At 36.8% G+C, this 23,731-nt stretch overlaps 1 protein-coding gene and 1 long non-coding RNA gene across 2 annotated transcripts in view; one reads left to right on the top strand and one right to left on the bottom strand.

Annotated features, from left to right (window-relative positions):
* Nucleotides 1-670: 670 nt before the first annotated feature.
* The window catches only part of LOC132673748 (uncharacterized), a 30,759-nt gene continuing 7,698 nt past the window's right edge, over nucleotides 671-23,731 (bottom strand). Inside the window, exons 2-3 of the long non-coding RNA XR_013557059.1 lie at nucleotides 2,067-2,195; nucleotides 671-793 (exon numbers count right to left, since the gene is read on the bottom strand). This is a non-coding gene — a long non-coding RNA (uncharacterized LOC132673748). The remainder of the gene's footprint in view (nucleotides 794-2,066; nucleotides 2,196-23,731) is intronic.
* TNFAIP6 (TNF alpha induced protein 6) lies at nucleotides 5,705-23,529 on the top strand. The gene is made up of 6 exons (XM_060626542.2): nucleotides 5,705-5,880; nucleotides 10,603-10,740; nucleotides 12,436-12,597; nucleotides 16,620-16,848; nucleotides 19,057-19,097; nucleotides 22,828-23,529. Exons 1-6 carry the CDS (start codon nucleotides 5,787-5,789, stop codon nucleotides 22,995-22,997), a joined length of 834 nt encoding a protein of 277 aa, XP_060482525.1. The 5' UTR covers nucleotides 5,705-5,786; the 3' UTR covers nucleotides 22,998-23,529.

Raw genomic sequence — 23,731 nt, 5'->3', positions numbered from 1 at the left:
TTAACACAGTAGAACTTTGGCTGGTATTCCTGACTGGTGTTCTTCTCTCTATCTGGTCCCACAGAGAATGAGGCTCCTTCCACCTCTTGACTATACTTTCCTCTAGGGCCACAAAAGTTCCCATTTAGTCATCAGATGCAAATGATTGACTACTTGTTGGAGATTTTTATGGCTCTATTCTGAAACTGATATACATCAAATTAACCCACACTCTATTAACTAGAACCTAGCCACATAGTGCATGCACCTAACTGCCGAAGGGGCAGAGAAATGTAGTCTATGATTGTGTCCAGATAGAAAAGGAACCTGGTTTGATAATCATCTAACAATCTCTGCCACCATTTTGTTTTGGAGGTAGAGACCACAGGACATGGAAATGGACTGGATGAAATTGGTGAGAGAAAGATAGGACTTCTCTCACTAGTGGTGCTTGGTAACCGTGGGGAAAGAAGATCTGGGAGATATGCTCGATTTCTCTCCTTCCTTCAGCCCCATCTGTTGTACTAAAAGAAGGGATGGTGAGTGGAAGGAGACACAAAGATCTTGCCCACAGCAACTGAGCAGAACACAAAGGCAGAGAAGGAGGAAATTATTTCCTCCTATAAAAGTAAAGCTGTTTCTGATGATATAGAGCTTTTTTTTTTTTTAAAGAAGGATGTACTCACCTAATTATACCTAATACTTCGTGAGCAGTCACCAGTCTTGGTGGCAGCAGGCAGCAGCTGCCCTTGTCAGTGTTATCAGAACTGAAGATGCTAAGACCAATTATCTTCCTGGTAGATTCTCCCTTCATCTTGTCAGAGGACATGGAAAGACAATGGGCGTAGTGTGCCTTTAACTAAACTCCTCTCAAAAACTTCCACATGAAGAATCAAGCCTGCTTGATGATTTTCCAAATAGGAAATTATGAACTCTTTGAGATCATGTTTTATCAATCTTCATATTCCCACCTAGTATACAGCATAATACTTAACATAAAGTATATCCTCTGTAAACATTTGTGAAGAATTAAATATTTATGTGGAGGTTAAGGTCAAGATTTGTCATATACAGCAAGTGCCCTGGAGAGTTATCCAAAAGCAACCATGTATGCCAGGCAACCTCAGCATAAATTTATGAACTATGGTTTGGCTTTGACTTTGATCGCATTATGACTAATCTCATTTTCCTTGGAAAGATTATTAGTCCTATGTCCCATTTACCTGGTAAGATACACAATACTCAGTTTTCTTAGGTATTTATAAAACCTTAATATTCTGTTCTAGTTATGATTTAGTAGGTATTCTTTAACAGTCTCTTTGTCTTGTCAATCAAATTAATGCCTTTGAATATGTGTATATGAGTCATAACTTTTTTCATTCATTTCACAAATAATACATATGTATTTGGAAAAAATGTATAAAATACAAAACAAAAAACAAAAAGAAGTTAGGAAGTACCCATAACTTCATCATGCAGATATTTGGCATTAGTATGTACATCTTTCTGGACTTTCTTTTCATATAGATTTATAACATATCCCTCCTTTATCAAGATAAGATCACTCTGAACTTAATATTTTTGAACCTACTTGAAAAAATATTTAAAAAGCAAATTTTAAGGGAGCATATTTTAAAGTTGTTTTCAAATATGTGTGCTTGTTTCTTCCAGCTTTATAGATCACGGTCCTTTTTCCTGAAAGCTGGTGTAGTTAAGGCTTATTCTATGGGCCTCAATAGCAAAAATGAGTCAAAGCTTAACTGAAAGTTTTCAGGTCAACAGAAGAAGGGCAGCACAGCAGGGATTCACAACACAGGTAAAATTCAAACCAGGTGATCTCTAAGTTTCCAACACTGAGTTCTGTGATTGTTTCACTAAAAGTCAGGGGAGAGAAAGAGGTAGGGACAAGGAGGCAGAGCTTCAAGACTTACCAGAGGTGTAGGGAACAGTTTGATTGGAATAAATGCATATGGGGGAGTACCAGTAAATAACCTCAGAAGGCAGATCAGAGGCAGGTTTGGGGAACTGTGTTTTGTAAGGAGGTGGGATGGGGAGAGAAGGAAGATATTAAGTACATTAATCATTACCTCCATCTCCTTGTTCTTTTCTTCTTCCCCTTTCTTCTTCTTGTCTTAACTTTTGCATCTGAATGTCCTTAGGCCCCCAACCTTCTGAAGTCATCCTTTGCTTTAATACCCATATGAGATCACTTCTTCCTATAAATCAGGAAAGATCAAGTTATGCTAACAGTAATGAACAACCTCAAAATCTCAATGACTTAAAACAATAACAGCTTATATTTTGTTCATGCTACATAACATCAGGAATCAATCAGGAATCCAGGTGATAAAGCAGCCACCATCTCAAATATTTTTCTCCGTGCCAAAGGGAAAGAGTTCTGGAACATCAGCAATCAAATGCTTGACTCTGAGATAACAAATAATTTCTGCTCACATCTTATTGGCCAGAAACAATCACGTGATCCCACCAAACACCAGAAAACCATAGAATTTAATGCTACATGCTGCCAGAAGGTGGAGAAGCAGAAATACTTAGTGGGCTTTACTAATGACTATCACACCATGTACCTATGGGAAATCCAACGTCAGTTTCAGTGTCACATTCACTTCCTAAAAGCTTTTTGATATAAAGCAATTAAATCTTTCACTTTTCTATATATTTCCCATTGTTCTACATTGCCCCCAACCTGCTCACTGGCCCTGTAAAACTTGGCAGCATTCCACATGAAGATTTGAAAGCATTTATTGAATGAATGAGTAGAATGTCACGTATTTTATTTCTTTAACTTTGTTCTATGGCATGCATCAGAATTTCTCTCCAATTGTTTTAAATCAGGCTGAAGGGAATGACCTCAATTTCCATTATTGCCTTTATTTCCATACAAGTCCATATGGAGATCTTAGGGTGGATGACGCATTCCTGTAATATAATTTCGTGGTCTTACTGGAAGTGTTCTTAAAGATGTCTTCTATTGACATATTTTGTAATTCACTGAACTCCACCCTTTTCTTTTCCTCTTGCTTTTTCCTTCTCTTTCCAAGATTGCAAAATATAATCAATAAATGATATAATTTATGTTTTAGTTTTCATACTGTGGCCAAAGAATAGAATTTTCCTACAATCCCTTGCTATTCAAATCCAGTCTTTTTAAAGTATAATCAGATATGTATGTGATGTCTTAGAATTTGTTTTTCTTCCCTCCTTTCCTTTTCTCCCCTCTCTACATATCCATCTGACATTTCTCCATACTTTTTCCTCTCGGCCGAGACTGAGTATATCAAAAAAATTTTAATACGCCTCTTCTCATCCTCCAACAGATATTTGAAATTCTACTTTAGAGTCTTTTTTTTTTTTAATTTGTGTAATAGTGACATCACTAAACTACTGTGCTGGCCTAGGAGATCTCAAGCTTGATTAGTGCAGTCTTAGCCCAAATCAGGTGTGGAGTTCTCTCCACCATGTTTTTAGGGTATCCAGTAGCTGCTTAGGTATATGGGTACTGGAACATTTTGGAAAAGCAACCAAAACAGGGGCTGCCTCTACAAAAAAAAAGTGTTGCTGGATTTTCTGCCAGTAACTGACAGGCTCAAAAGGAGACACTGCACACCATGATGGACCGATGAAGAGATTGGGGGCAGAGAGGTGTGGCATGGCATTCATCTAAGGAGGTAGAGCAATTTGACTGGTAGTCTTTGGACCTCTTTAAAGGAACTTTTCTAAGTGTATCTTCTCTCAGCTCCCCAGAAACATCTTGGGTAGTATGCACTAAGGGTTGGGCAGGGGATGACTCGTTACCTTAGGCACCAAGGTAAGTTCATAGGCTATACTCCCTTTGCTACTCTTCATCTCCCAGTTGTCTTCCCCTTGATTCCCACCCAATCAAGTTGTGAGAGAGGAAAAGAAATCCTCTACGCTGGATTGGGTTAATCCCTCAAAGCAATCATTAAATTTTTATGTTAAAACAAAGTGTACATTCACACCTTTCCATACTTGGAGCTTCACTAAAATGCAAATAAACAAAGATGGGTATCTGTTGTTAGTTACTTGACCTAAGTAAAGATTCACTTCCAACCCTTTCCTGAGAGTAATGTTTGATAAATGGGAGCCAGAAGAAATTGGGTATTTCGAAGAAATGCAGAAAGGGCACAGCCAAAGAAATATGACCAAAGAATGGGGAAGGCTGTGATGGTTTTGCTGTACCCTTGAACAAGTTAAGTTATATTTACTTCCTAAACCACAAACTTAAAATACTCATATAATTCTACTTTCCAGAGCAATATCATGGTTTGCTCCTTCCAACTAGTTATTCATCCTGTTCTCTCTGCCCATGACTGTGGTCTTCACAGTTACACCCACCTGGTCTAGACTATATCCTCTTTTGCACCAAACTGAAACTCTCTAACCCTGACAGTGAGCTGTGACACAATTCCGTCACTTCTCATTTGCTGCAGGCCCAGAATAGAGATTTTGAACCCTAATAACTTTGTGCATAACTCAGTGAGCATCCAGTAAATTCTGTACCCTCAGCCTACATCTCCACAACCGCTCTTTCGAGGAGAGATGAGATGAGAGTATGCCTTCAGTGTTCGTTGCAAAGATGCCTAAGGGAGTCTAGGCTCACTTCAGACCAGGCGCGTCTAGAAAATTGGTATTTTCTAAGGATTCCAGTATCGCTGGAGGGCCTAAGAAAGCATGAGAAAAATGAATATGAAAGCAAAGGGAAAGCAACGTGGCAGCAAGAGTAGAAACACTAAATAGCAAAGAATGACGTATAAGAAAGAGGCAAATGCTGCCCCAAAATGGCTCTCAATCAACAGGAAATGCTCCTAGTATCAGAGCAGTGGGGATATTACTAGACCCATGGACTCTACACAAAAGGAGTGGAAAGCTTGGATTATTTTAAGGCATGGTGACTCTGCTACTAATAATTATTACCTATCATTTTGATCATCTTCACAGAGTGGTTTGGGGCAGCTAGGGCCGTATTTTTATTAACTTTGACTCTCTACCCACCCACCTTCCTCCCACAACTTCAAGGCATTGTGGCCTCGGGAAATTTGTGTTATAATAAGATGCCCCAAAGCTGCTGGAATGTCCTAAAGCTCTGAAACAGAGCTACTTTTCCGGAAGTTGATGTCTTTACCTGCTGACCACAATAAGCCAGGGACGGTAACAGATCCATCCCAGGACAAACACAAAGGGTAAAGAAATCCTACATCACTGGAGATAGTTTAGGGTTCACCAAACTATGCCCACCTTTGTTTTAAATTTTCTATACAAGCTTGGCAATGTTTAGAGAAGATTAAACTTACTATCGTCAAGTTCAAGGTTAGTGTTTAAGCCCAAACCCCACACTCCATAATTGACTTACTGCAATTAAGACATTCAAGGTTTCTCTTAAAATTCCTACTGAAGTTTTTTGGTTTTGTTTTCATCACTGCTGAATCTGCAACAAGTTACACAAACTTCCTAATAGAAAAGCATCTGTGACAGGCAGAAAAAATGAACCGCTTTCTAAGTAAATGAATTTTAAAATGTAGATCATCATTCTATATCCTTAGTTTTGGTTGCCAATGCAAATGAGTCAGAGGATTTGCTCCAGACACTGAGTTAATTGTGTAACTCTACAGCAAAAAACGCCATTGGAGAGTACTTGCTGACCTCACAGCTGAAAAAAACCATTTAAAAGATGTGGAAACCAGATGTTTCAGTCACATTTCAGCCTCTGCTCTGAGAACTCATCCTGAGCAGCCCCAAACAGGCTATAACTTCTCTACAACTGAGATATGATCATCTTAATTTACTTATTTGTCTTGCTGTGGGAAGAGGCTCACGGATGGGGATTCAAGAACGGAATTTTTCATAACTCCATATGGCTTGGTAAGAAACTTCACTCATGAGCTTCTTATTGGGGATGTTACTTTGAATTCATGCAGAAGTGAATCAAAGCAGTAAATTTTTTTGTTCTGTTCAAGGCTGATGTTTTCAAAGAAAATGCTGAGGAAAAACAGCTATTGGAATGCATATGCCTCTTTTTAAAAAAAAGTGTTCTTGCCTTCTAAATTAAAAATAGTTTTCTTTTTACAAAGTGAGCTATTCAGTAGAAAAATAGAGGGTAATATTTATATTCCATATGAAAATATATTTTAACATTTTCAAAGCAGATCTGACGGTAATAGTAGGGAAAGTTTAGCAAAATAAAAACACCATGTTTTTTTTTTCGATGCATTTGCATTCAGATTTCACAACAGGTAATCAAAACAGAAACATAACAGGTAAACTGGAATATACAATAATTTTATAAGCTTTTGCCCAGGTACTCTGACCTGTAAGGTATATCTTGCTATTTCCAAACATCTTTTGACAAGTTGGATGCAAAACCAGCTTGCAATACAAAAAAAAAAAAAGAAAAAGAAAAAGGCTTGTATTTCTGAATGTAGTCTCACCACTCTGATTTCTTTTGTTTGAACTATCCATATAAATACTTTTCTACCCCTTTTGTCAGACAAGGAAATTTTCTTTTGTTGTTTTGTTTTGTTAAATGTAAGGAAAGGTATGGGCCTAACTGTGCAAAAAAAAGGCCAGATAGAGAAAACTCAAAATACCCTGTATAGTACTCTAAACAATGCTTTCTCATGACACAAATTAATATGGCTTTATGTTCATTACTGTATTTCATAGTGAAAAAATTCTGAATTACTTGAGAAGAAAATTGACAAATTCTTGTATAAAATAGATAAAGAGAAAGCAAAATTAACCTAGATCTTGTCTTTTGGCTTGCTAAGCAGCACATGGACATGGAATATTTTCCCTTTCAGCATGTTTCTCTTTGGTAATAACTGTAGCCATGCGGATTTCATTAAAAAGCTCAATTTGCAATGCACAGCCTTGCCCCTTCTTTCTTCAGCTTGAGCCAGTGAACTAGTTTAATGCTGAACAGTGCAATCCATTTGGCCAAGATGGTGTTTGGGACTTTCTCGAGGAGTGAACAAGTCTCTTTGTTTATTTTCCTTGCACATCATCAAACTTAGGAAATATACACACCTTTGTTAGAAATGGAAAAAACTGCCATAAAGCTAGTAAGAATTAAATCCATATGCAAAAATCTTGAAATGCTGTCAAATTCTCTAATGATCCAGGAATCTGGAGCTGTTGTTTTTTTAAGTGATGCTGTATATTACAAAAATGTGAACCTAGACAATAGAAGTTCTGTCCTAGAGGTAGAGAGGAGCACACCCAAATGTTAATAGTATGCTGCAAATCTGAGGCTCGGGGTAATTGCAAATTGTTTCAATCTGGGACAAATTATTGACCAGTCAGCCTAACACAAATTGTTTACAGTTGGTTAGGTCAATATGGTATTAGAAACTATTTAGAGAGGGAAGAGAGTTGGGTAGGAAGGCAGGAATCTGCTAGCAACTAACACGAACAAGGCATTTTAAACTCTTGGTCTCAGTTCCACGCTAGTAACACGAGAAGGTCAAAGTAGGGGATCCCTAAGATTCATTTGTAACTCTGATATCTTCCAGTTCCTTAAATAGTAATTAATATGCCTTAAATAGTAATTTTTTAATAGTAAGGATAAGACACATCACCTAGTTTACATAGATTATGAAAATCAAAATTGCACAAATAAGCAATGCTTTTCAGCCACTGTATTGAATGCAAAAAAGAAGAAGGACAGGTAACATTATCATGAACTCCTACTAGGATCCAGAGGTTATGTTTGTGGGTTTTAATGGTCTGTTTATTCCAAAAATAGCTATCATTATTCCCATTTGATAGATGGGGAAACTGAGGCTTGGGCAGTAATACACCATGTGTCCACTGAAGAACCAACAGGAGAAACCAGAGCCAACATGCTACTGTCGCCCCTTTGTAACCAAACAAAAAAAATGTATTGGTTAAATAGATATACAGTTTAAATGAAAGACTATGGATGATAAAAATTAATAAATTATTATTTCTTCTGAAAAGTAAAACTGTTAAAATTAGGACTCGGGATGCCTGGGTGGCTCACTTAGTTGGTTGAGCATCTGATTTCAGCTCAAGTCATGATCTCATGGTTTGTGATTTCGAGCCCCTTGTCATTAGGCTCACTGCCCTCAACATAGAGCCTTCTTCAGATCCTCTGTCCCCCTCTCTTTGTGCCCCTCCCCTGCTAGTGCACCCACATTCTCTCTCTCAAAAATGAATAAACATATATTAAAATAAATAAAAATAATAATAAAATTAGGACACATTGTACAAAGGACCATCTTAGTAGTTTAAAATGCTGAATTGAGGAATACTTTCAAATAAATGTCTGCTTAAAATTGTCAAATATTACAACAAGAGTTCTCAACCTGTTCATAAGGCAAAATAACAGAAGTTTGTTTCTCTTTCAGGAAACATGTATGATATTAATATTATTTAATGAATTGAAAATGATAGCATATTCAAGTTACTATCTTATTATTAGATGAGTTCCAGTCCCAAAAATTTAGGAAATATTACTGGGAGGAAAACTTAAAATTATTTTTCAAAAACCTCTGTCCATTAACTTTTTTTCCTACACACATCATCTTTTGATTAGGGAGTAAAATACCAAGAAAATCTTAGTTTGAGAAACATTTGCAGGCATTAAAATAATTCATACTAATAAAGACCTCATAGTCTATATTCTCAGGGATAGATACAATTTTGACATTTTTGATAATCTCTGTTAGGATACAAAAGTAAGTTCAAAATGTCCCCCTTCTCTACTAAAAGCCCTAGTACTTTTGTACCTCAAAATAAAGGTGCTTCCATTGCCCACTAGTGTCCAAGTTGCTTGGGAACAGGACTTGATCCATTTAGCAAAACTCACAGTATATTCTTAAAATGACCAAACTGGAAACTAGAGAAAGTTTAGTTTATGAGGCTTTACCATATGAAGGACAGACACTTGGGCAGCAGGCAGCTTTCAAACAGGAAGATAACTTTGATATTTCTTGTGTTCACTGCCCTAAGAGCATCGAATTGACTAAGTGATGGGACTTTACCACATAAAATGTAAGAGCAGGATTCCCCTGTACCATATAATATGTAAGAGCAGGATTCCCCTGCAGTCCAGGGAAAAGAAAGCAAGTGCCAAGCCGCTATTCCTATTAAAGTATGGGAGTGTCAGCTTCAGCTTGGGGAAGAGAGTAATCAATGACATTTGTAACACTACTGGATTTGTGTCTTGCTGCATGCTGAGGCATATGTGTTTTCATTAGAAATGATCCTTTATTTTTTAAAGTGTATTTATTTATTTTTGAGAGAGGGAGAAAGCATGCATGGGGGAGGGGCAGAGAGAGAGAGGGAGAGAGAGAATCCCAAACAGGCTCCCACTGTCAGTGCAGAGCTTGGTGCTGGGCTCAGTCTCACAAACGGTGAGATCATGACCTGAGCCTAAATCAAGAATCGGAGGCTTAACGGATTGAGCCACGCAGTGTCCCCATTGGAAATGATCTTAATGGTGGCTGATTGTACAGGTCAGGGTACAAAGACTTAACCATAATCTGATAGCCTACACAGAACTACTAGAGATAATGTTATGACTATTGTCCTGGAAATATTTTCACATTGTTTCTATGGCAAAATGCACTCCAAACTCAAAACAATTTAAACAGTGATCTACTGGAAGACAATTCATTTATGACTTACTCCCTAAAATATGTTGGGAACAACATGTGAACTAAAAAAGACAAACCAGATAAAAGAATGTACCAACTGGTTGTTTGGTGTGCCCAGTTTTTTCTCTGCTGTGTTTGAATATTTTTTTTCCTTAATGCAATATTTATTTGCTTTGGATTCCTTCAAACCTTTCCTCAGTTTTTGATTTGTTTACTAAAGTCTCAATTATATTGCATTAGTCATTTCCCTCACATAGATATTTTGGATTATTCTCTTCCATCATTGTGAACCTACATAATGGATCAATTTTCTTTTCTTTCTTTCCTTTTTTTTTTTTTTTTTTTTTGCTTTTACCTCCTTTCCCCCTTATGGTTTACCTTTCTGATTTTTTATTTGATTTAATTTTTTTAACGTTTTATTTATTTTTGAGACAGGGAGAGACAGAACATGAACAGGGGAGGGTCAGAGAGAGAGAGACACAGAATCTGAAATAGGCTCCAGGCTCTGAGCGGTCAGCACAGAGCCCGATGCAAGGCTCGAACCCACGGACCACGAGATCATGACCTGAGCTGAAGTCGGCCGCTTAACCGACTGAGCCACCCAGGCGCCCTTGATTTTTTTATTTGATTTAAAACAAAGCCCGAAAAAGTCAAAACTTTGTCACCTTTTGCTAGTATGGAAATACAATGTTGTATTACAGCTTTCTTTCAGGCTATCAGTTCAGAAACATAATTTAGCCTCAAGTTTCTCTCTCTGTCCTCGAATTTCCCTAAAATTCCCCTCAAATTTTCTTTTTTCCCCAAAGCTTTCTAACAATGAAAACTTAGCCACCCAAGGCCACTGACCCAGGAAACTCTTTGGCAGGAACAATAGCTGATGTAATCTTCTAGATGAGACCACAAAATTTCCTTTGTTCCGCAAGAATGGATCATAGCGTATTCATGGCCTTTTGTGAATTCACAGAACAAGCAGCAGGTGTGTACCACAGAGAAGCGAGGTCTGGCAAATACAAGCTCACCTACGCAGAAGCCAAGGCAGTGTGTGAATATGAAGGTGGCCATCTCGCCACCTACAAGCAACTAGAGGCAGCCAGAAAAATTGGTAACTGATTTGACAATGATTTTTCTTCTTTTCACCTTTTCTTCTTTTTCACCTTTGGCATCCCACTTTTCTGGAATCCCTTCATAAGATTTCTCTCACCAGTACTTCCAATAGTTTCTCTAAGCCCCTGTGACATCTCTACTCTCTGGCTTCTCCCACCTTCTCTCCCTAGAGCCACTGAAAAGTTCTTAGTACTAGCAGCTTATTTGGGGGTCACAAGCCATTATGAGCTAATATAATAAAAGTCAAAGGAAAACAAAGATATCATTATGTCAACATCATTTCTATTCCTCATTAATTTTAATGCCACTTCTATTTATTTTTAATACTATCTTTTCTTAAAGTCCAAGTATGGGTTCCTCAGCTATTTAATGTTACTGTGTTGAGTTTTACAAAGAAATTTGCTTGGTAGAAGAAATATTGAATTTGGTGGCTTTTTTTTTCAAATTTTTTAAAGTTAAGTGGGAGAATACATTTGTACTTTAGGATCAAAAGGAAGATAAAGAGGTTATAATATAACAGGAAAAAGAAACTGAGAAGATGATGTCAGGAAACCTGGTGTAAACCCAGTGACTAACTAATGCTAGTTGCTTCTTAAAAAAAAAAAAAAAATGCACCTTGATAATTTCTCCTGGACTTATAGGAAAATCCAGAAGCCCACCCCCATTCAGAGCTTTCTTCTCTGTTGAAGAAACTCCTTTGCTGGAAGAAAAATACCTGGCAAAGCTTAAGTTATTATTACATATTACTCAGGATAAAAATAAAGGTGTTGTCTCAAGTCCCCAAAGTCTCGCCACCAGATTGCTTAGTCTAGACCCATAAGGCTATGTGTGAAGCAGTAACTGAAAGATGGATACAGAGGCCAGGGCCTTTACTAACTGCCCTGGACTTCTAATAAAACTGCTCTTGGCTGGCAGTGGCAAATATTTAAACAGCCTCCGAAGCTGGGCAAGGAAAACAGGGCTGCAGCTTTGTTCGAAATTTATGAGCATTTTTATCCCTATGCAAATTTGTAAAAATATTAGCAAATGTTAATTGATCCTGGAATAGAAATTAATTATCATTTGAAAAAAATTCTTTTCCAGGATTGATGGGTAATTTCAGAAATTACTTCATGCCCCTAGATAGGTCCTTCGTGAAAAGAAGCCAGCTCTGAACTTGGATTGTTTTCATATCCATGGTATTATGATTTCCAGCCCATCTGCCTCTTTTTTTCTTTAAAAAAAATTTTTTTTTAAGCTTGTTTATTTTGAGAGAGAGACAAAGAGCAAGCAGGGAAGGGGCAGAAAGAGAGGGAGAGGGAATCCCAAGCAGGCTCTGTGCTGTCAGCATGAAGCCCAATGTGGGGTTCAAACTCACAAAACGTGAGATCATGACCAAGAGTCGGATGCTTACGACTGAGCCACCCAGGTGCCCCTGCCTCTTTGTTTTCAAATAAGATGTCATTTTCTAGTACATGTCAGATGTTATATTTTATATGTATTCAAACTTTATTTTATTTTTTAAGAAAACAGTTAAGAAAGAAAAGAAACGAAAAGAAAAGAAAGAAAAAGAAAAAGGAAGGAAGGAAACAATTTTTCTCCTTTTCCATAACTGGATTTGGGCAGTTGAGAAGTGGCTATTTTTATTAAGCTGACCTTCACTCAGCTGAGGAACTTTACCCTTTAGGCCTATAACCTTTTCCTTCTCTTGCAGGATTTCATGTCTGTGCTGCTGGGTGGATGGCCAAGGGCAGAGTTGGATATCCCATTGTGAAACCCGGGCCCAACTGTGGATTTGGAAAAACTGGCATTATTGATTATGGAGTCCGTCTTAATAGGAGTGAAAGATGGGATGCCTATTGCTACAACCCACATGGTTTGTTAAAAATAATAATTTTATACTTCACAAAAACAGTTGACGCGTTAACAACAACAGAGATGTTAAAAAAAAATGGCTCCTTCTCCCAGAGATAAATCAACCTAGCGATGATAATTATTAATAATAACAACCATTCAGGGGCATCTGGGTGGCTCAGTCGGCTATGCGTTTGACTTCGCTCAGGTCATGATCCACATTGGGTTGTCTGCTGTCAATGCAGAGTCTGCTTTGGATCCTCTGTCTCCCCTCTCTCTGCTCCTCCCCCACTTGCACCCTCTCTTTCTCAAAAATAAACATTTAAAAAAATAATAATAACAATTCACAGAATGATTATGCAATGCCAGATACTGACTCATGCTCCTTCCTCATCTACACTGTCACATAATGCAACAATTCTGCAAGAAGCTACTGTTATACCCATTTTAAAAATTAGGAAATTCAAAGTCTAATAACTTACGCCAATTCAGATATCTAATAATTAACAGGTAGCTTGTATCGTGGATTCAGGCCTTTTCTATGCTACATCTTTTTCTATTCCCAATCACAAAGTGGGGGGGGGGGGTTGGGGAACGGGGAGAAGCAGGTTATAAACTTGTCACGGTTAATTAGCTAACACAACAAAGCGATGCTACAAATGTTAACTGTTCAAAATTACCTCTTTGATAGAATGGGGAAAAAAGAGACAAAATAAACTCTTTCCCTAATTTCTTTTTTTTTAATTTTTTTAAATCCTTATCAATTTTTGAGAGAGAAAGAGAGAGAGAGAGAGAGAGAGAGAGAGAAAGAGACAGCACAATCAGGGAAGGGGCAGAGAGAGGGAGACACAGAATCCGAAGCAGGCTCCAGGCTCCGAGCTGTCAGCACAGAGCCTGACGTGGGGCTCAAACTCACAAACCGTGAGATCATGACCGGAGCTGAAGTCTGATGCGTAACTGACTGAGCCACCCAGGCACCCCTTCCCCTAATTTCTTTTTGTGCATAAATTCTTAAACTACCAAACTAAGCAACTCTTATTCTGTGATTTGTTTTCACAATTATATACTGGATATATTAGTTATTATTATACAGTATATTTTTATTCATATTTTTTCCCATGGTTAACTGTAGCTAGGAAATTTTTAAAGAGAAAATTAATTCAACATAATTACTCTAAAGAGCTATTCTTTATTCATGTTCTTGGAGAAAAAATAGATTGTTCTTTTTGGATATATTTTCCCCAGGACGATACTACGAAGAATTATAACGTGTTACCATCTGTCTCACATTTAGGGTCACAAACACCCTCTGGTGTTGCCTTATTTGGATCTACCTTGTAAGAAAGTCCTTATAGTAAAGTTATAATAAGTTATAGTGAAGTTTTAGCATATTATTATAGAATCTATTATATAATGATATTAACCATTGGAAAATAGTTTCTCATGTTTGTAACTAATCTTTATCTTAAAATAATGTGTATTCTAAGTAGAAAAGAATTTTGCCTAGAGCCATCTATTTCCACTCGACAAAATATGGATAAACACTTACAGTGCATTTATGTAGGACTATAATTTTCAAATCACTTTAGCATACATTAAATCTATTTTATATTTAGTTCTATATTCAGACATTATTTTTTTTTTTTTTTAATTTTTTTTTTCAATGTTTTTTATTTATTTTTGGGACAGAGAGAGACAGAGCATGAAAGGGGGAGGGGCAGAGAGAGAGGGAGACACAGAATCGGAAACAGGCTCCAGGCTCTGAGCCATCAGCCCAGAGCCCGACGCGGGGCTCGAACTCACGGACCGCGAGATCGTGACCTGGCTGAAGTCGGAGGCTTAACCGACTGCGCCACCCAGGCGCCCCTATTCAGACATTATTAATAGTCCATATACCTTCTTTTCCTTCCCTTTTCCTCTCTTCCTTTTTCTTCAATATATTCATACAAGCAACTTTCTGTTTACTGTTAAGAGTAACTTTTATTTCTAAGTATATTCCCTGATTCTTTCTTTGCTTGATAAACTTTAGGATCTCTGAGCATCTATTCAATCATTTCCATGTGTCAAGATCTAGGGGAGACAAAGAAGTGCCAATTGGAAGTTTCTTACAGTATTTCCTTGCCCTTTTATACAAACGCCACCTTAACTTACAAATTTTTATAAATTGCTTTTGTTTCTCATAGAGGCTGAATCCTTTTTACTCTGGGAATATTTGTACAGAATCCTGAGACACTTGTTCTTACTCAATTCTCAGCTTACTTTTGGATTCGGTGACAGGCTGAGTTTTTAGGATGTGGTGAGCCTGAAGGGGACCTGGGACCACCTGAACTAGCACTGAGGGAAGAACAGTTCACTGAAAAATAATTGGAAGGAAAAAATCATAACCATATCATAAAAATAAAGCAATGATTATCAATTAATCAATAAAATGTAGAGCTGATAGATAGGGCTAAATAGACAAATTGTTCAATATTTGAATTGTTTCCTAATCTAACAGTAGAGACAATAAAGATAGGATGGTAGGGGACAGGGCAAGTCACTCCAAAAGTTGGCACTGTACATGCTTATGTACACATATGAGCTATGTATTATATAATATTTAATATTACAATAAGAACAGCTTACATTTTATGTAACACCCTTAAGTTATCTTCCGTGTTACTATCCTAAGAATAATCCTGTGAAGTAGGTAATCCTGTGAAGTAGGTAAATATAATACATTATATTTACTTTACCAATGAAGAAACTGAAGTATCCAGGGGTCACAGAACTCAGACTGGATCCCTGACCTTCTTTCTTTTGTCATTCCCCTGTCTTTCTAAGATTCTGTTGGGTCCTTGGGGAGATAAGCTTCCTTACCTTCTATGGTATTCAGGATTCTAACCCATTTTTTTTTTATTTTTATTTTTTAACATTTATTTATTTTTGAGACAGGGGGAGACAGAGCATGAACAGGGGAGGGTCAGAGAGAGGGAGACACAGAATATGAAGCAGGCTCCAGGCTCTGAGCTGTCAGCACAGAGCCCGACGCGGGGCTGGAACTCATGGACCGCAAGATCGTGACCTGAGCCAAAGTCAGCCGCCCAACCGACTGAGCCACCCAGGCGCCCCTAACCCATTTTTTTTTTAAATAGTTGTTTTAAAGGATAACATTCTTGGAAAAAGTCTCTAACTGATATAATGAAAGATATCTTCGAACGCTTCTCACAGTCACCACCACCACCACCACCTCTCGTGTAATTTTTGAGTTTCCAGACTGTACTTTTTTTCAGGACACAAGACACTTATTTGATCTGAAATTAAAATTAACCAGGGCCTTTCCATACCTTTCCCTCAAGGTCACACTGTAAAATCACTGGCAGAGGTTGCCGGTCTGTTTGTTCTCATCCAGGTTATAAGGATGACAGTAATCCAGAAAATGATAAATTATTTGAAAAAAACAAACATTAATATCTCCATCAAATCCTCAAATATTAGGATCAAGGTGTTAGTTTAAAACCAGTAAAAGGAGTATAGAATGATTGTAAATTATTCTTTTTAACTGAATTACAGTGACCTCCGAGGTCCCTTGTGATCCTGAAATTCTATAATGATTTTCCAAACAGAATTTATTGGACTCATTTTTCTAAATGTTCAAGAGTCTTGAAGACACAGTGTTGACACCACGGGACAAAATCCCAGCCATCTTGATTGGGCTGTTGGTAAAATTGGTATATGTATTCATCAAAATATATACACATGAGACCTGCACATTCTAAGCTGAAAAGATAAAAAGGAAAAAAAGTAAACAAGAGCACAATTAAATTGCTGTTTTTTCTTGCTGTTTTACTTTCTTTAAAAAATTCAGTCTATATTCATTTGAGAAAATTTAGCAATGAATAATGAAAAAATTCATTTATTCTCTAACTACAAGTATACATATTTAATATTTCACTAAAAGCAATAAATAGGCACTAAGAAGTGCATATCAGTTTAAAATAGGGATAATATTTTTTCTAATGCTTTCTTTCTTTCTTTTCTTTCTTTTTTTTTTATCCACTTCAGCAAAAGAGTGTGGTGGTGTCTTTACAGATCCAAAGCGAATTTTTAAATCTCCAGGCTTCCCAAATGAGTATGATGATAACCAGATCTGCTACTGGCACATTAGACTCAAGTATGGTCAGCGTATTCACCTGAGCTTTTTGGACTTTGACCTTGAAGATGACCCAGCTTGCTTGGCTGACTATGTTGAAATATATGACAGTTACGATGATGTCCATGGCTTTGTGGGAAGGTATGTGTTTCCCCATATAAAAAGTTAAAAATACATCCAATATTTTGTTTGATGCTTCTTTCATTTTCTTTACCTGTCCCCACAGTTATTGATTTTCCAGTATTTTTTCTCCCCTGCAACACCATATCCTTTAAAAATTGTGCTTTATTTTTTTTAAGTTTATGTATTTGAGAGAGAGACAGTCAGAGAAAGAGAGGGAACACACACGTGGGCTTGCAAGAGCGGTGGGAGGGGCAGAGACAGAGAGTGAGAGTGAGCGAGAGAATCCCAAGCAGGTTCCGCAGAACCAGATGAGGGGCTCAACTCATGAGCTGTGAGACCATGACCCGAGCAGAAATCCAGAGTCAGACGCTCAACTAACTGAGCCACCCAGGCACCTCAACACCATATCTTTTTTTAGCAAAGATTTTTCTTAGCACGTTAAGCCAGTCAGCTGCTACATGTTCATATTTTTGAAATAGTGATAGCTGCCTTTTGATTACTGTTAAGTAATCAGCAGTAAGAATTAAACAGTCTATCTAAAAAGACCTCAAGATTTAATTAACAACAGAACAAGACACATGAGAACTGAGAAAGTTTCAAGTATTCTAATTTCTATCAACCTCCTAAAAATAATGATAAATTCAGTAATTATCGTCTTTCTTCTGTGTACAAAGCATTGTGTTAAGCATTATGAATGTAAGAATAGGCGAAGTACAGCCCCTTCTCTCGTACAATTTACTTAGAAGTACAATGGAAATATGCTTTAAAATAGCTTTCTTTGCCATAAGAAACACGTGCTCCTTTCCTCAGTATTTCTCCCATGATTTATCAAGGGAGACAATATTTGCTGGGACACAATATTTTTATGTTCCCATCCTAAATCATCAATATAGTTTAAACTTTGAATGTCTCACAAAATATTACAAATCAAAAAGTATATAATTATATCTTTTATTTATATAGCCCCCACTTCATAATGCATATCTTGGACTATCCATTATCAATAGACTATCAGTGATCAATTTTCTATTATCCATGACAGTAATTTAATGAAAGAAAATGGTAGTGAGGACAATTAAAAATGACAGACTCAGTAGTTTGCTGTGACGTGAAATGTAACTGAAATACAAAGAAAAACCAAGCATTTCTTGCATAAATGAACAACAATTTTTGGAGGGAAATTGTTTTTGTTTTGTTTTGCTCTTTGGCTGACAGACCACTGCAATAGAAAAAATACAAATAGTTTTTAAAAAATAGGTTGAAGAAGATATGAAGCAGGGTTGGGGAAATTAAGAGCTAAGTATTTATTGAAAGAATGGACATCCTACCATGAGAATCAAGATGATATTTTTATTCTAAACCTAGTTTCAGAAATCAATTACAGCCCTAGATACAATCACATACTATTTTTTAAAAGGTTTTCAATAGACTAATTTGCCATTTATTGTATTTATATTATGTGATAAATCCATCCCTTTTATATAATGTGCAAGGGAATTCCTTTCAGGTCATGATTCAGATAAAAATCAATCCCTCTTACAAGGTCCAACATAATTTTCCGCATTTAAATCAGTCTACACTAGAATTCAGAATATTAATACTATCAGCCATATACCTATTCCTCTTTAACTGTGAAGAAAGCTTTATGGGATTAATCAGGAACAAATTAAAAAATTTTCCAAATACATTCAAGTTGTCTACTACACAAATAATTCTGCAAGTACACAGAGTAGAAATGCCACATGTTCTTTTTTTAAGAATCTCAACAGGGGCGCCTGGGTGGCTCAGTCGGTTAAGCATCCGACTTCGGCTCAGGTCACGATCTCGCGGTCCGCGAGTTCAAGCCCCGCGTCGGGCTCTGGGCTGATGGCTCAGAGCCTGGAGCCTGCTTCCGATTCTGTGCCTCCCTCTCTCTCTGCCCCTCCCCCGTTCATGCTCTGTCTCAAAAATAAATAAACGTTAAAAAAATTTTTTTTTTAAAAATTTAAAAAAAAAGAATCTCAACACTGTGAGGTTATTTCAAACAGCAAACTTTTTTTTAACTCTTCTCTCTTACAATTTCAAGTTAAAAAAAAAACCCAAAACAATAAAAAAATATATAAAATAATAGGAAAGTGAGCCATTACTTAGGAAAAATAAAGCACTCTAATTATAGGTCAGAGCCACTTGCAATAGCTGTGTAATATTCATTCGTGTGACTTCTCTTTTTTTAAAATTCCCTTTCAGATACTGTGGAGATGAGCTTCCAGAAGACATCATTAGTACAGGTAATGGCTCTAAATTGAGGTGTAAGACTATGGTTTGTTTTCCCATAGTGTCACAGAAAATTAAGAACTCAGTAGTTACTACTATTTTCTTTTTAAAGTTGAGAGAACAATTGGGACAGATGTAGCCTGCTAGCTTGTAAAATGCAGACTTTGTCTCTTCTTAAAGCCTTATGCCACCTTACACTAAAAATGTGTAGACTCGTTATGTGGAGGAATGCAGTCTGAGATAGTCTTGAATCTGCAAATCCCTGATAACTGCTGTAGGTTATGATTTCCATAAAATGAGGTAATACACCAAAATGTTTCATCAATAAAGGATTGAAAAGTATTCTCAAAAGCATTAAAGCTGTAAAAATACCTTCTGTCAAAAAGAAAAACACCTTCTGTCACTGAAAAAAATTTTGTGTCATACTAACTGCATTTTGATCTTAGTACAGCATTCCCCACAGTGTTGTAAAGAACACAGTTGTAGGAGATATTTTTAATAGGTGTTGCATGAGAAAAGAACGCTAAGGTCAAGTAAATTTGGGAAACATTGGGTTAAACCAATGTTAAACAAATCTCTTTAATGGAAGATGTCAGAGAGCTTTTAATATGCTAATTATGCAAAGTAAATGTCAAAAGGCGAGCTATGGTAGGCAATGTGTTCCAAATCTTTTTAACTCCTGCAAATTATTTGTGACTTTGTTCCAAGCAATATACCTCAAGTATAGTCGTATATATTTAGTTCAATAAGCAATTCCACTGCCATTGACCCAAACTGCTATTTTCTGGCTGAAAACCTTTAGTTTCTTAGATATTTTTATTTTTTTCTTGTTATTTCCATCCCCAGCACTAGTAGTTGGCATTCTTACTTGTTCTATTTTTCCTCCAAGTTATAAAATTATCACAATGTTTCTGCAACTAAAAACAACAAAATACACTGAATTACAATTTCTAAGTAGTCCTTAAGCTCAGACACCACTAGCTCAATTACTCCCACACCCTAGCCTTGAGGTGCATGAAATTCTCATTTATGCGTCATTATTACAAAAGATGGAACTTCTTATTCAATTCTTGAATGATTAATACTTAAATGTTATTCATTCATTCTCTACGTTACAATTTCCCTGGTCAGGGCAAACTATTAAACTATTTGTTTGTCTCATTCTTTTCTCGAGGTCATATTTTACGTTAACAGAAAGTTAAAAGAAGACATGAGCTGTAGGAGGTAGTTGGGAGAGGAGAATCCTATTCTTAAAAAAGAAAAAAAAAACTAAACAGGGAGAGTCAAATGCCTGAAACTTGACATTTTTCTTGTTTTGTCTAAAACAGACTAAACTTACTGCAAATGTAAACAAATCAGTATTTTTCTAGCATAATTGCAAGAAACTGAAAACAACACACAATTTATGATTCAGAGAGAAACAAATGAACGCACAGAAGAGAACAGTGAAACAAAACAGCCAAAGATTTAGCAAAACAGCAAGAGCAGGAAATTGATACCAAATAACAGAAAAACATTTAAAATACATTTGAAGTATAATCCTATCAGTCAAGTATAATGCTGTTAACATTTGATCTAGTGTTCTGTATTAAAAAAAAATTTTTTTTAATGTTCATTTATTTTTGAGACAGAGTTTGGGGGGGGGGGGGTGCAGAGAGAGAGGGAGACACAAAATGTGAAGCAGGCTCTAGGTTCTGAGCTGTCCAGCACAGAGCCCAATGCAGGGTTCAAACTCACAAACCATGAGATTATGACCTGAACCGAAGTCAGAGGCTTAACTGACTGAACCACTCAGGTGCCCCTGACTTGGTTTTCTTCTTAAATATATCCTGGTCCATTCCAGAATATTAATATTAAAAAACAAAAACAGAAAATGAATGAACTAAGAACTAGCCGTAAACTGTATCACTTTAATAAAAGGTATATAAAGTAAGAGTATACCCACTCCCCTCATCTGTCCCCACCCAAGAAAGACATTAGCCATTCTTCCAGGTGTTTTCCTGTATTAAATAAACATTATATACACACACACACCATGGAAGTATTTCCAAGTCACCATATAATATGTAGATCATTCAAATTCATTTTAATAATTGCCTAGTATGTCACTGTATGGGTGTGCCATACATAATTTGTCATGTACCAATATTTAACGTCCTACAGATGGTTGTTTCTTTTTTTTTTTTTTTTTTTTCCTTTCACTATTTAACGTTTCACTGGATATTTTTAAACCTCTACTTTGTGGTGCTGGTTTTTTTTTTTTGTTTGTTTGTTTGTTTGTTTTGCTTTCTTTTTTTTTTAATTTTTTTTTAACGTTTATTTATTTTTGAGACAGAAAGAGACAGAGCATGAACGGGGGAGGGGCAGAGAGAGAGGGAGACACAGAATCAGAAGCAGGCCCCAGACTCTGAGCCATCAGCCCAGAGACCGACGCGGGGCTCGAACTCACGGACCGTGAGATCGTGACCTCAGCTGAAGTCGGACGCCCAACCGACTGAGCCACCCAGGCGCCCCTTTTGCTTTCTTTTTTAAAGAGATTCCTAGAAGTGAAAATTTGGGGTCACAAGTGATTTCATTTTAAATGTTGATAGACGTTGCCAAGCTGGCACTAGGCCTACAGTTGCCAATTTGTATATCAACTAGTTGAGTAATCTGTAAAATGTGTTCTCTTTGTTTGTTTTTAGTTTAGGCAACTCTTCCAAGTCTGAGAAAAGTGTAGTGGATCAGAGCATGAACTGGCCAGTGCAGAGACTGCCTGGGCTCAAACCCGGTTGTGCCACATTAGCTTTGTTGTAGCTTTGGACAACTCAGGCTCTCTATGCCTCAATTTCACCTGTAACATAAAAATTTTAATATCCACCTCATGATGTGGTGGGGAATAAATGAATTAATAGATGAAACACACTTAAAGCTGTGCTTGGCAAACAATTGAATTTATGTGGGTTTTTTTGGAATGAATTCTGGATTTGTGATGTGGATGAAGAAGGCCTTTACCTCCCCAAAAAGAAAAATACACCTATATTTTACTTTATATAATAAATTTTCCCTTTTAGCACATTTTGGTCTTTAATGCAGGCAAAATGTATTTAGGTATTCTGTGTAAAGTAGGGAATTAGTGTTGTGACTTTGTTTCTTACAATGGAAAGCTTGTTGCCCTGACATCACTTCTAAATAATCCATCCATACCTCACTGGTTTAAACTGCCTGCCACTCTCCTGTAATTCAGTGGATGTTCCTTCTATAAAGAATACTTTTGGGGCGCCTGGGTGGCTCAGTCGGTTAAGCTGTCCGACTTCGGCTCAGGTCATGATCTCGCACTCCGTGAGTTCCAGCCCTGAGTCAGGCCCTGTGCTGGCAGCTCAGAGCCTGGAGCCTGCTTCGGATTCTATGTCTCCCTCTCTCTCTGCCCCTCCCCCGCTCATGCTCTGTCTCTCTCACTCTCAAAAATGAATAAATATTTTAAAAAATTAAAAAAAAAAAAGAATACTTTTTAAAACAGAATAAGCAAGATTTCCTGTAGGACAGATTGAAGGGCCAGAGGAGGAAATAGAGAAGTCTCCCACTCTGCTGTACTTGACAATGGAAGGAAGCACAGATTCCACGTCTTCAGAATCCAGCTCTGAATCCTGGGAGTCTGGTTCATGAATTTTTATGTTCTCCTATAAGGATGATGAGTCTTTGGACTGTCAGCCAAATCAAAGTAGAGTAACATCTTTGTTCTTTTGCACTCCCCTGTCTCACCAGGAAATGTCATGACCTTGAAGTTTCTAAGTGACGCTTCGGTGACAGCGGGAGGTTTCCAAATCAAGTATGCTGCTGTGGATCCTCTATCCAAATCCAGTCAAGGAAAAAACACAAGTGCTGCTTCTACTGGAAATAAAAACTTTTTAGCTGGGAGATTTAGCCATTTATAAAACAAATAAGGACACTCAAGTGTTGATGTTTGTATCTTTTGGAACCCCTTTGATCTCACTTTTATATTATTAGTGGTAGCATTTATTTATTATTTTTCTAAATGTGAAAGGCAACAACTGATAATTTGGGGAAAATTGGAAAATACAGAAATTTTAAATGAAAACATAAAATATCTTATAATCCCACTGCATAAAAATAATAAATATTAACATTTGTATATTTTTCTTTTAGTTATTTTTCAATTTGTGGTATATGTATATATGTATCTATATGTATTTGTATTTGTATTTGAAATTTTGGAATCCTGCTCCATGTACAGTTTTAATATTTTGGTTTTTTTAAACTTGAACTTTATGGCTTAAGCATTTTCCCATATCGTTGATTATTCTGCAATAACATAATTTTGAACAGCTGTAAAATAATCTGTGGTATGATTATCCCATACTTTATTTAAGCCTATCTGCTTTGTGGGAATTTTAAGTTGCTTTCATAAATATTGCTGCAATAAATATCATTGAACATGTGTATTTATACAGCTCTCTAATTATTGGGGATAGGGTCCTAGAAGTAGAATTACTGGCTCAGATATTAATTAAAATAGGATTTTTTTCAAGTCCCTGGCTGGTTCAGTTGGTAGAGCATATATGACTCATGATCTTGGGGTTGTGAGTTCGAGCCCCATGCTGAGGGTGGAATTTACTTTAAAAAAATAAAATAAAATAAATGTACAGCT

The sequence above is a fragment of the Panthera onca genome, chromosome C1 (assembly GCF_046562875.1).
Source record: "Panthera onca isolate mPanOnc1 chromosome C1, mPanOnc1 haplotype 2, whole genome shotgun sequence".
Taxonomy (NCBI): Eukaryota; Metazoa; Chordata; class Mammalia; order Carnivora; family Felidae; genus Panthera; species Panthera onca.
The sequence above is the reverse complement of the archived record's forward strand: the minus strand, read 5'-3'. Positions and strand labels throughout refer to the sequence as shown.

Excerpts from the sequence above, each read along its gene's own strand:
- TNFAIP6 (XM_060626542.2), top strand. The coding sequence starts at position 5,787 with ATGATCATCTTAATTTACTTATTTGTCTTGCTGTGGGAAGAGGCTCAC. Across the intron at positions 5,881-10,602 it reads TCATAACTCCATATGGCTTG|AACAAGCAGCAGGTGTGTAC; the intron begins GTAAGAAACTTC and ends GTGAATTCACAG. Across the intron at positions 16,849-19,056 it reads GTCCATGGCTTTGTGGGAAG|ATACTGTGGAGATGAGCTTC; the intron begins GTATGTGTTTCC and ends ATTCCCTTTCAG.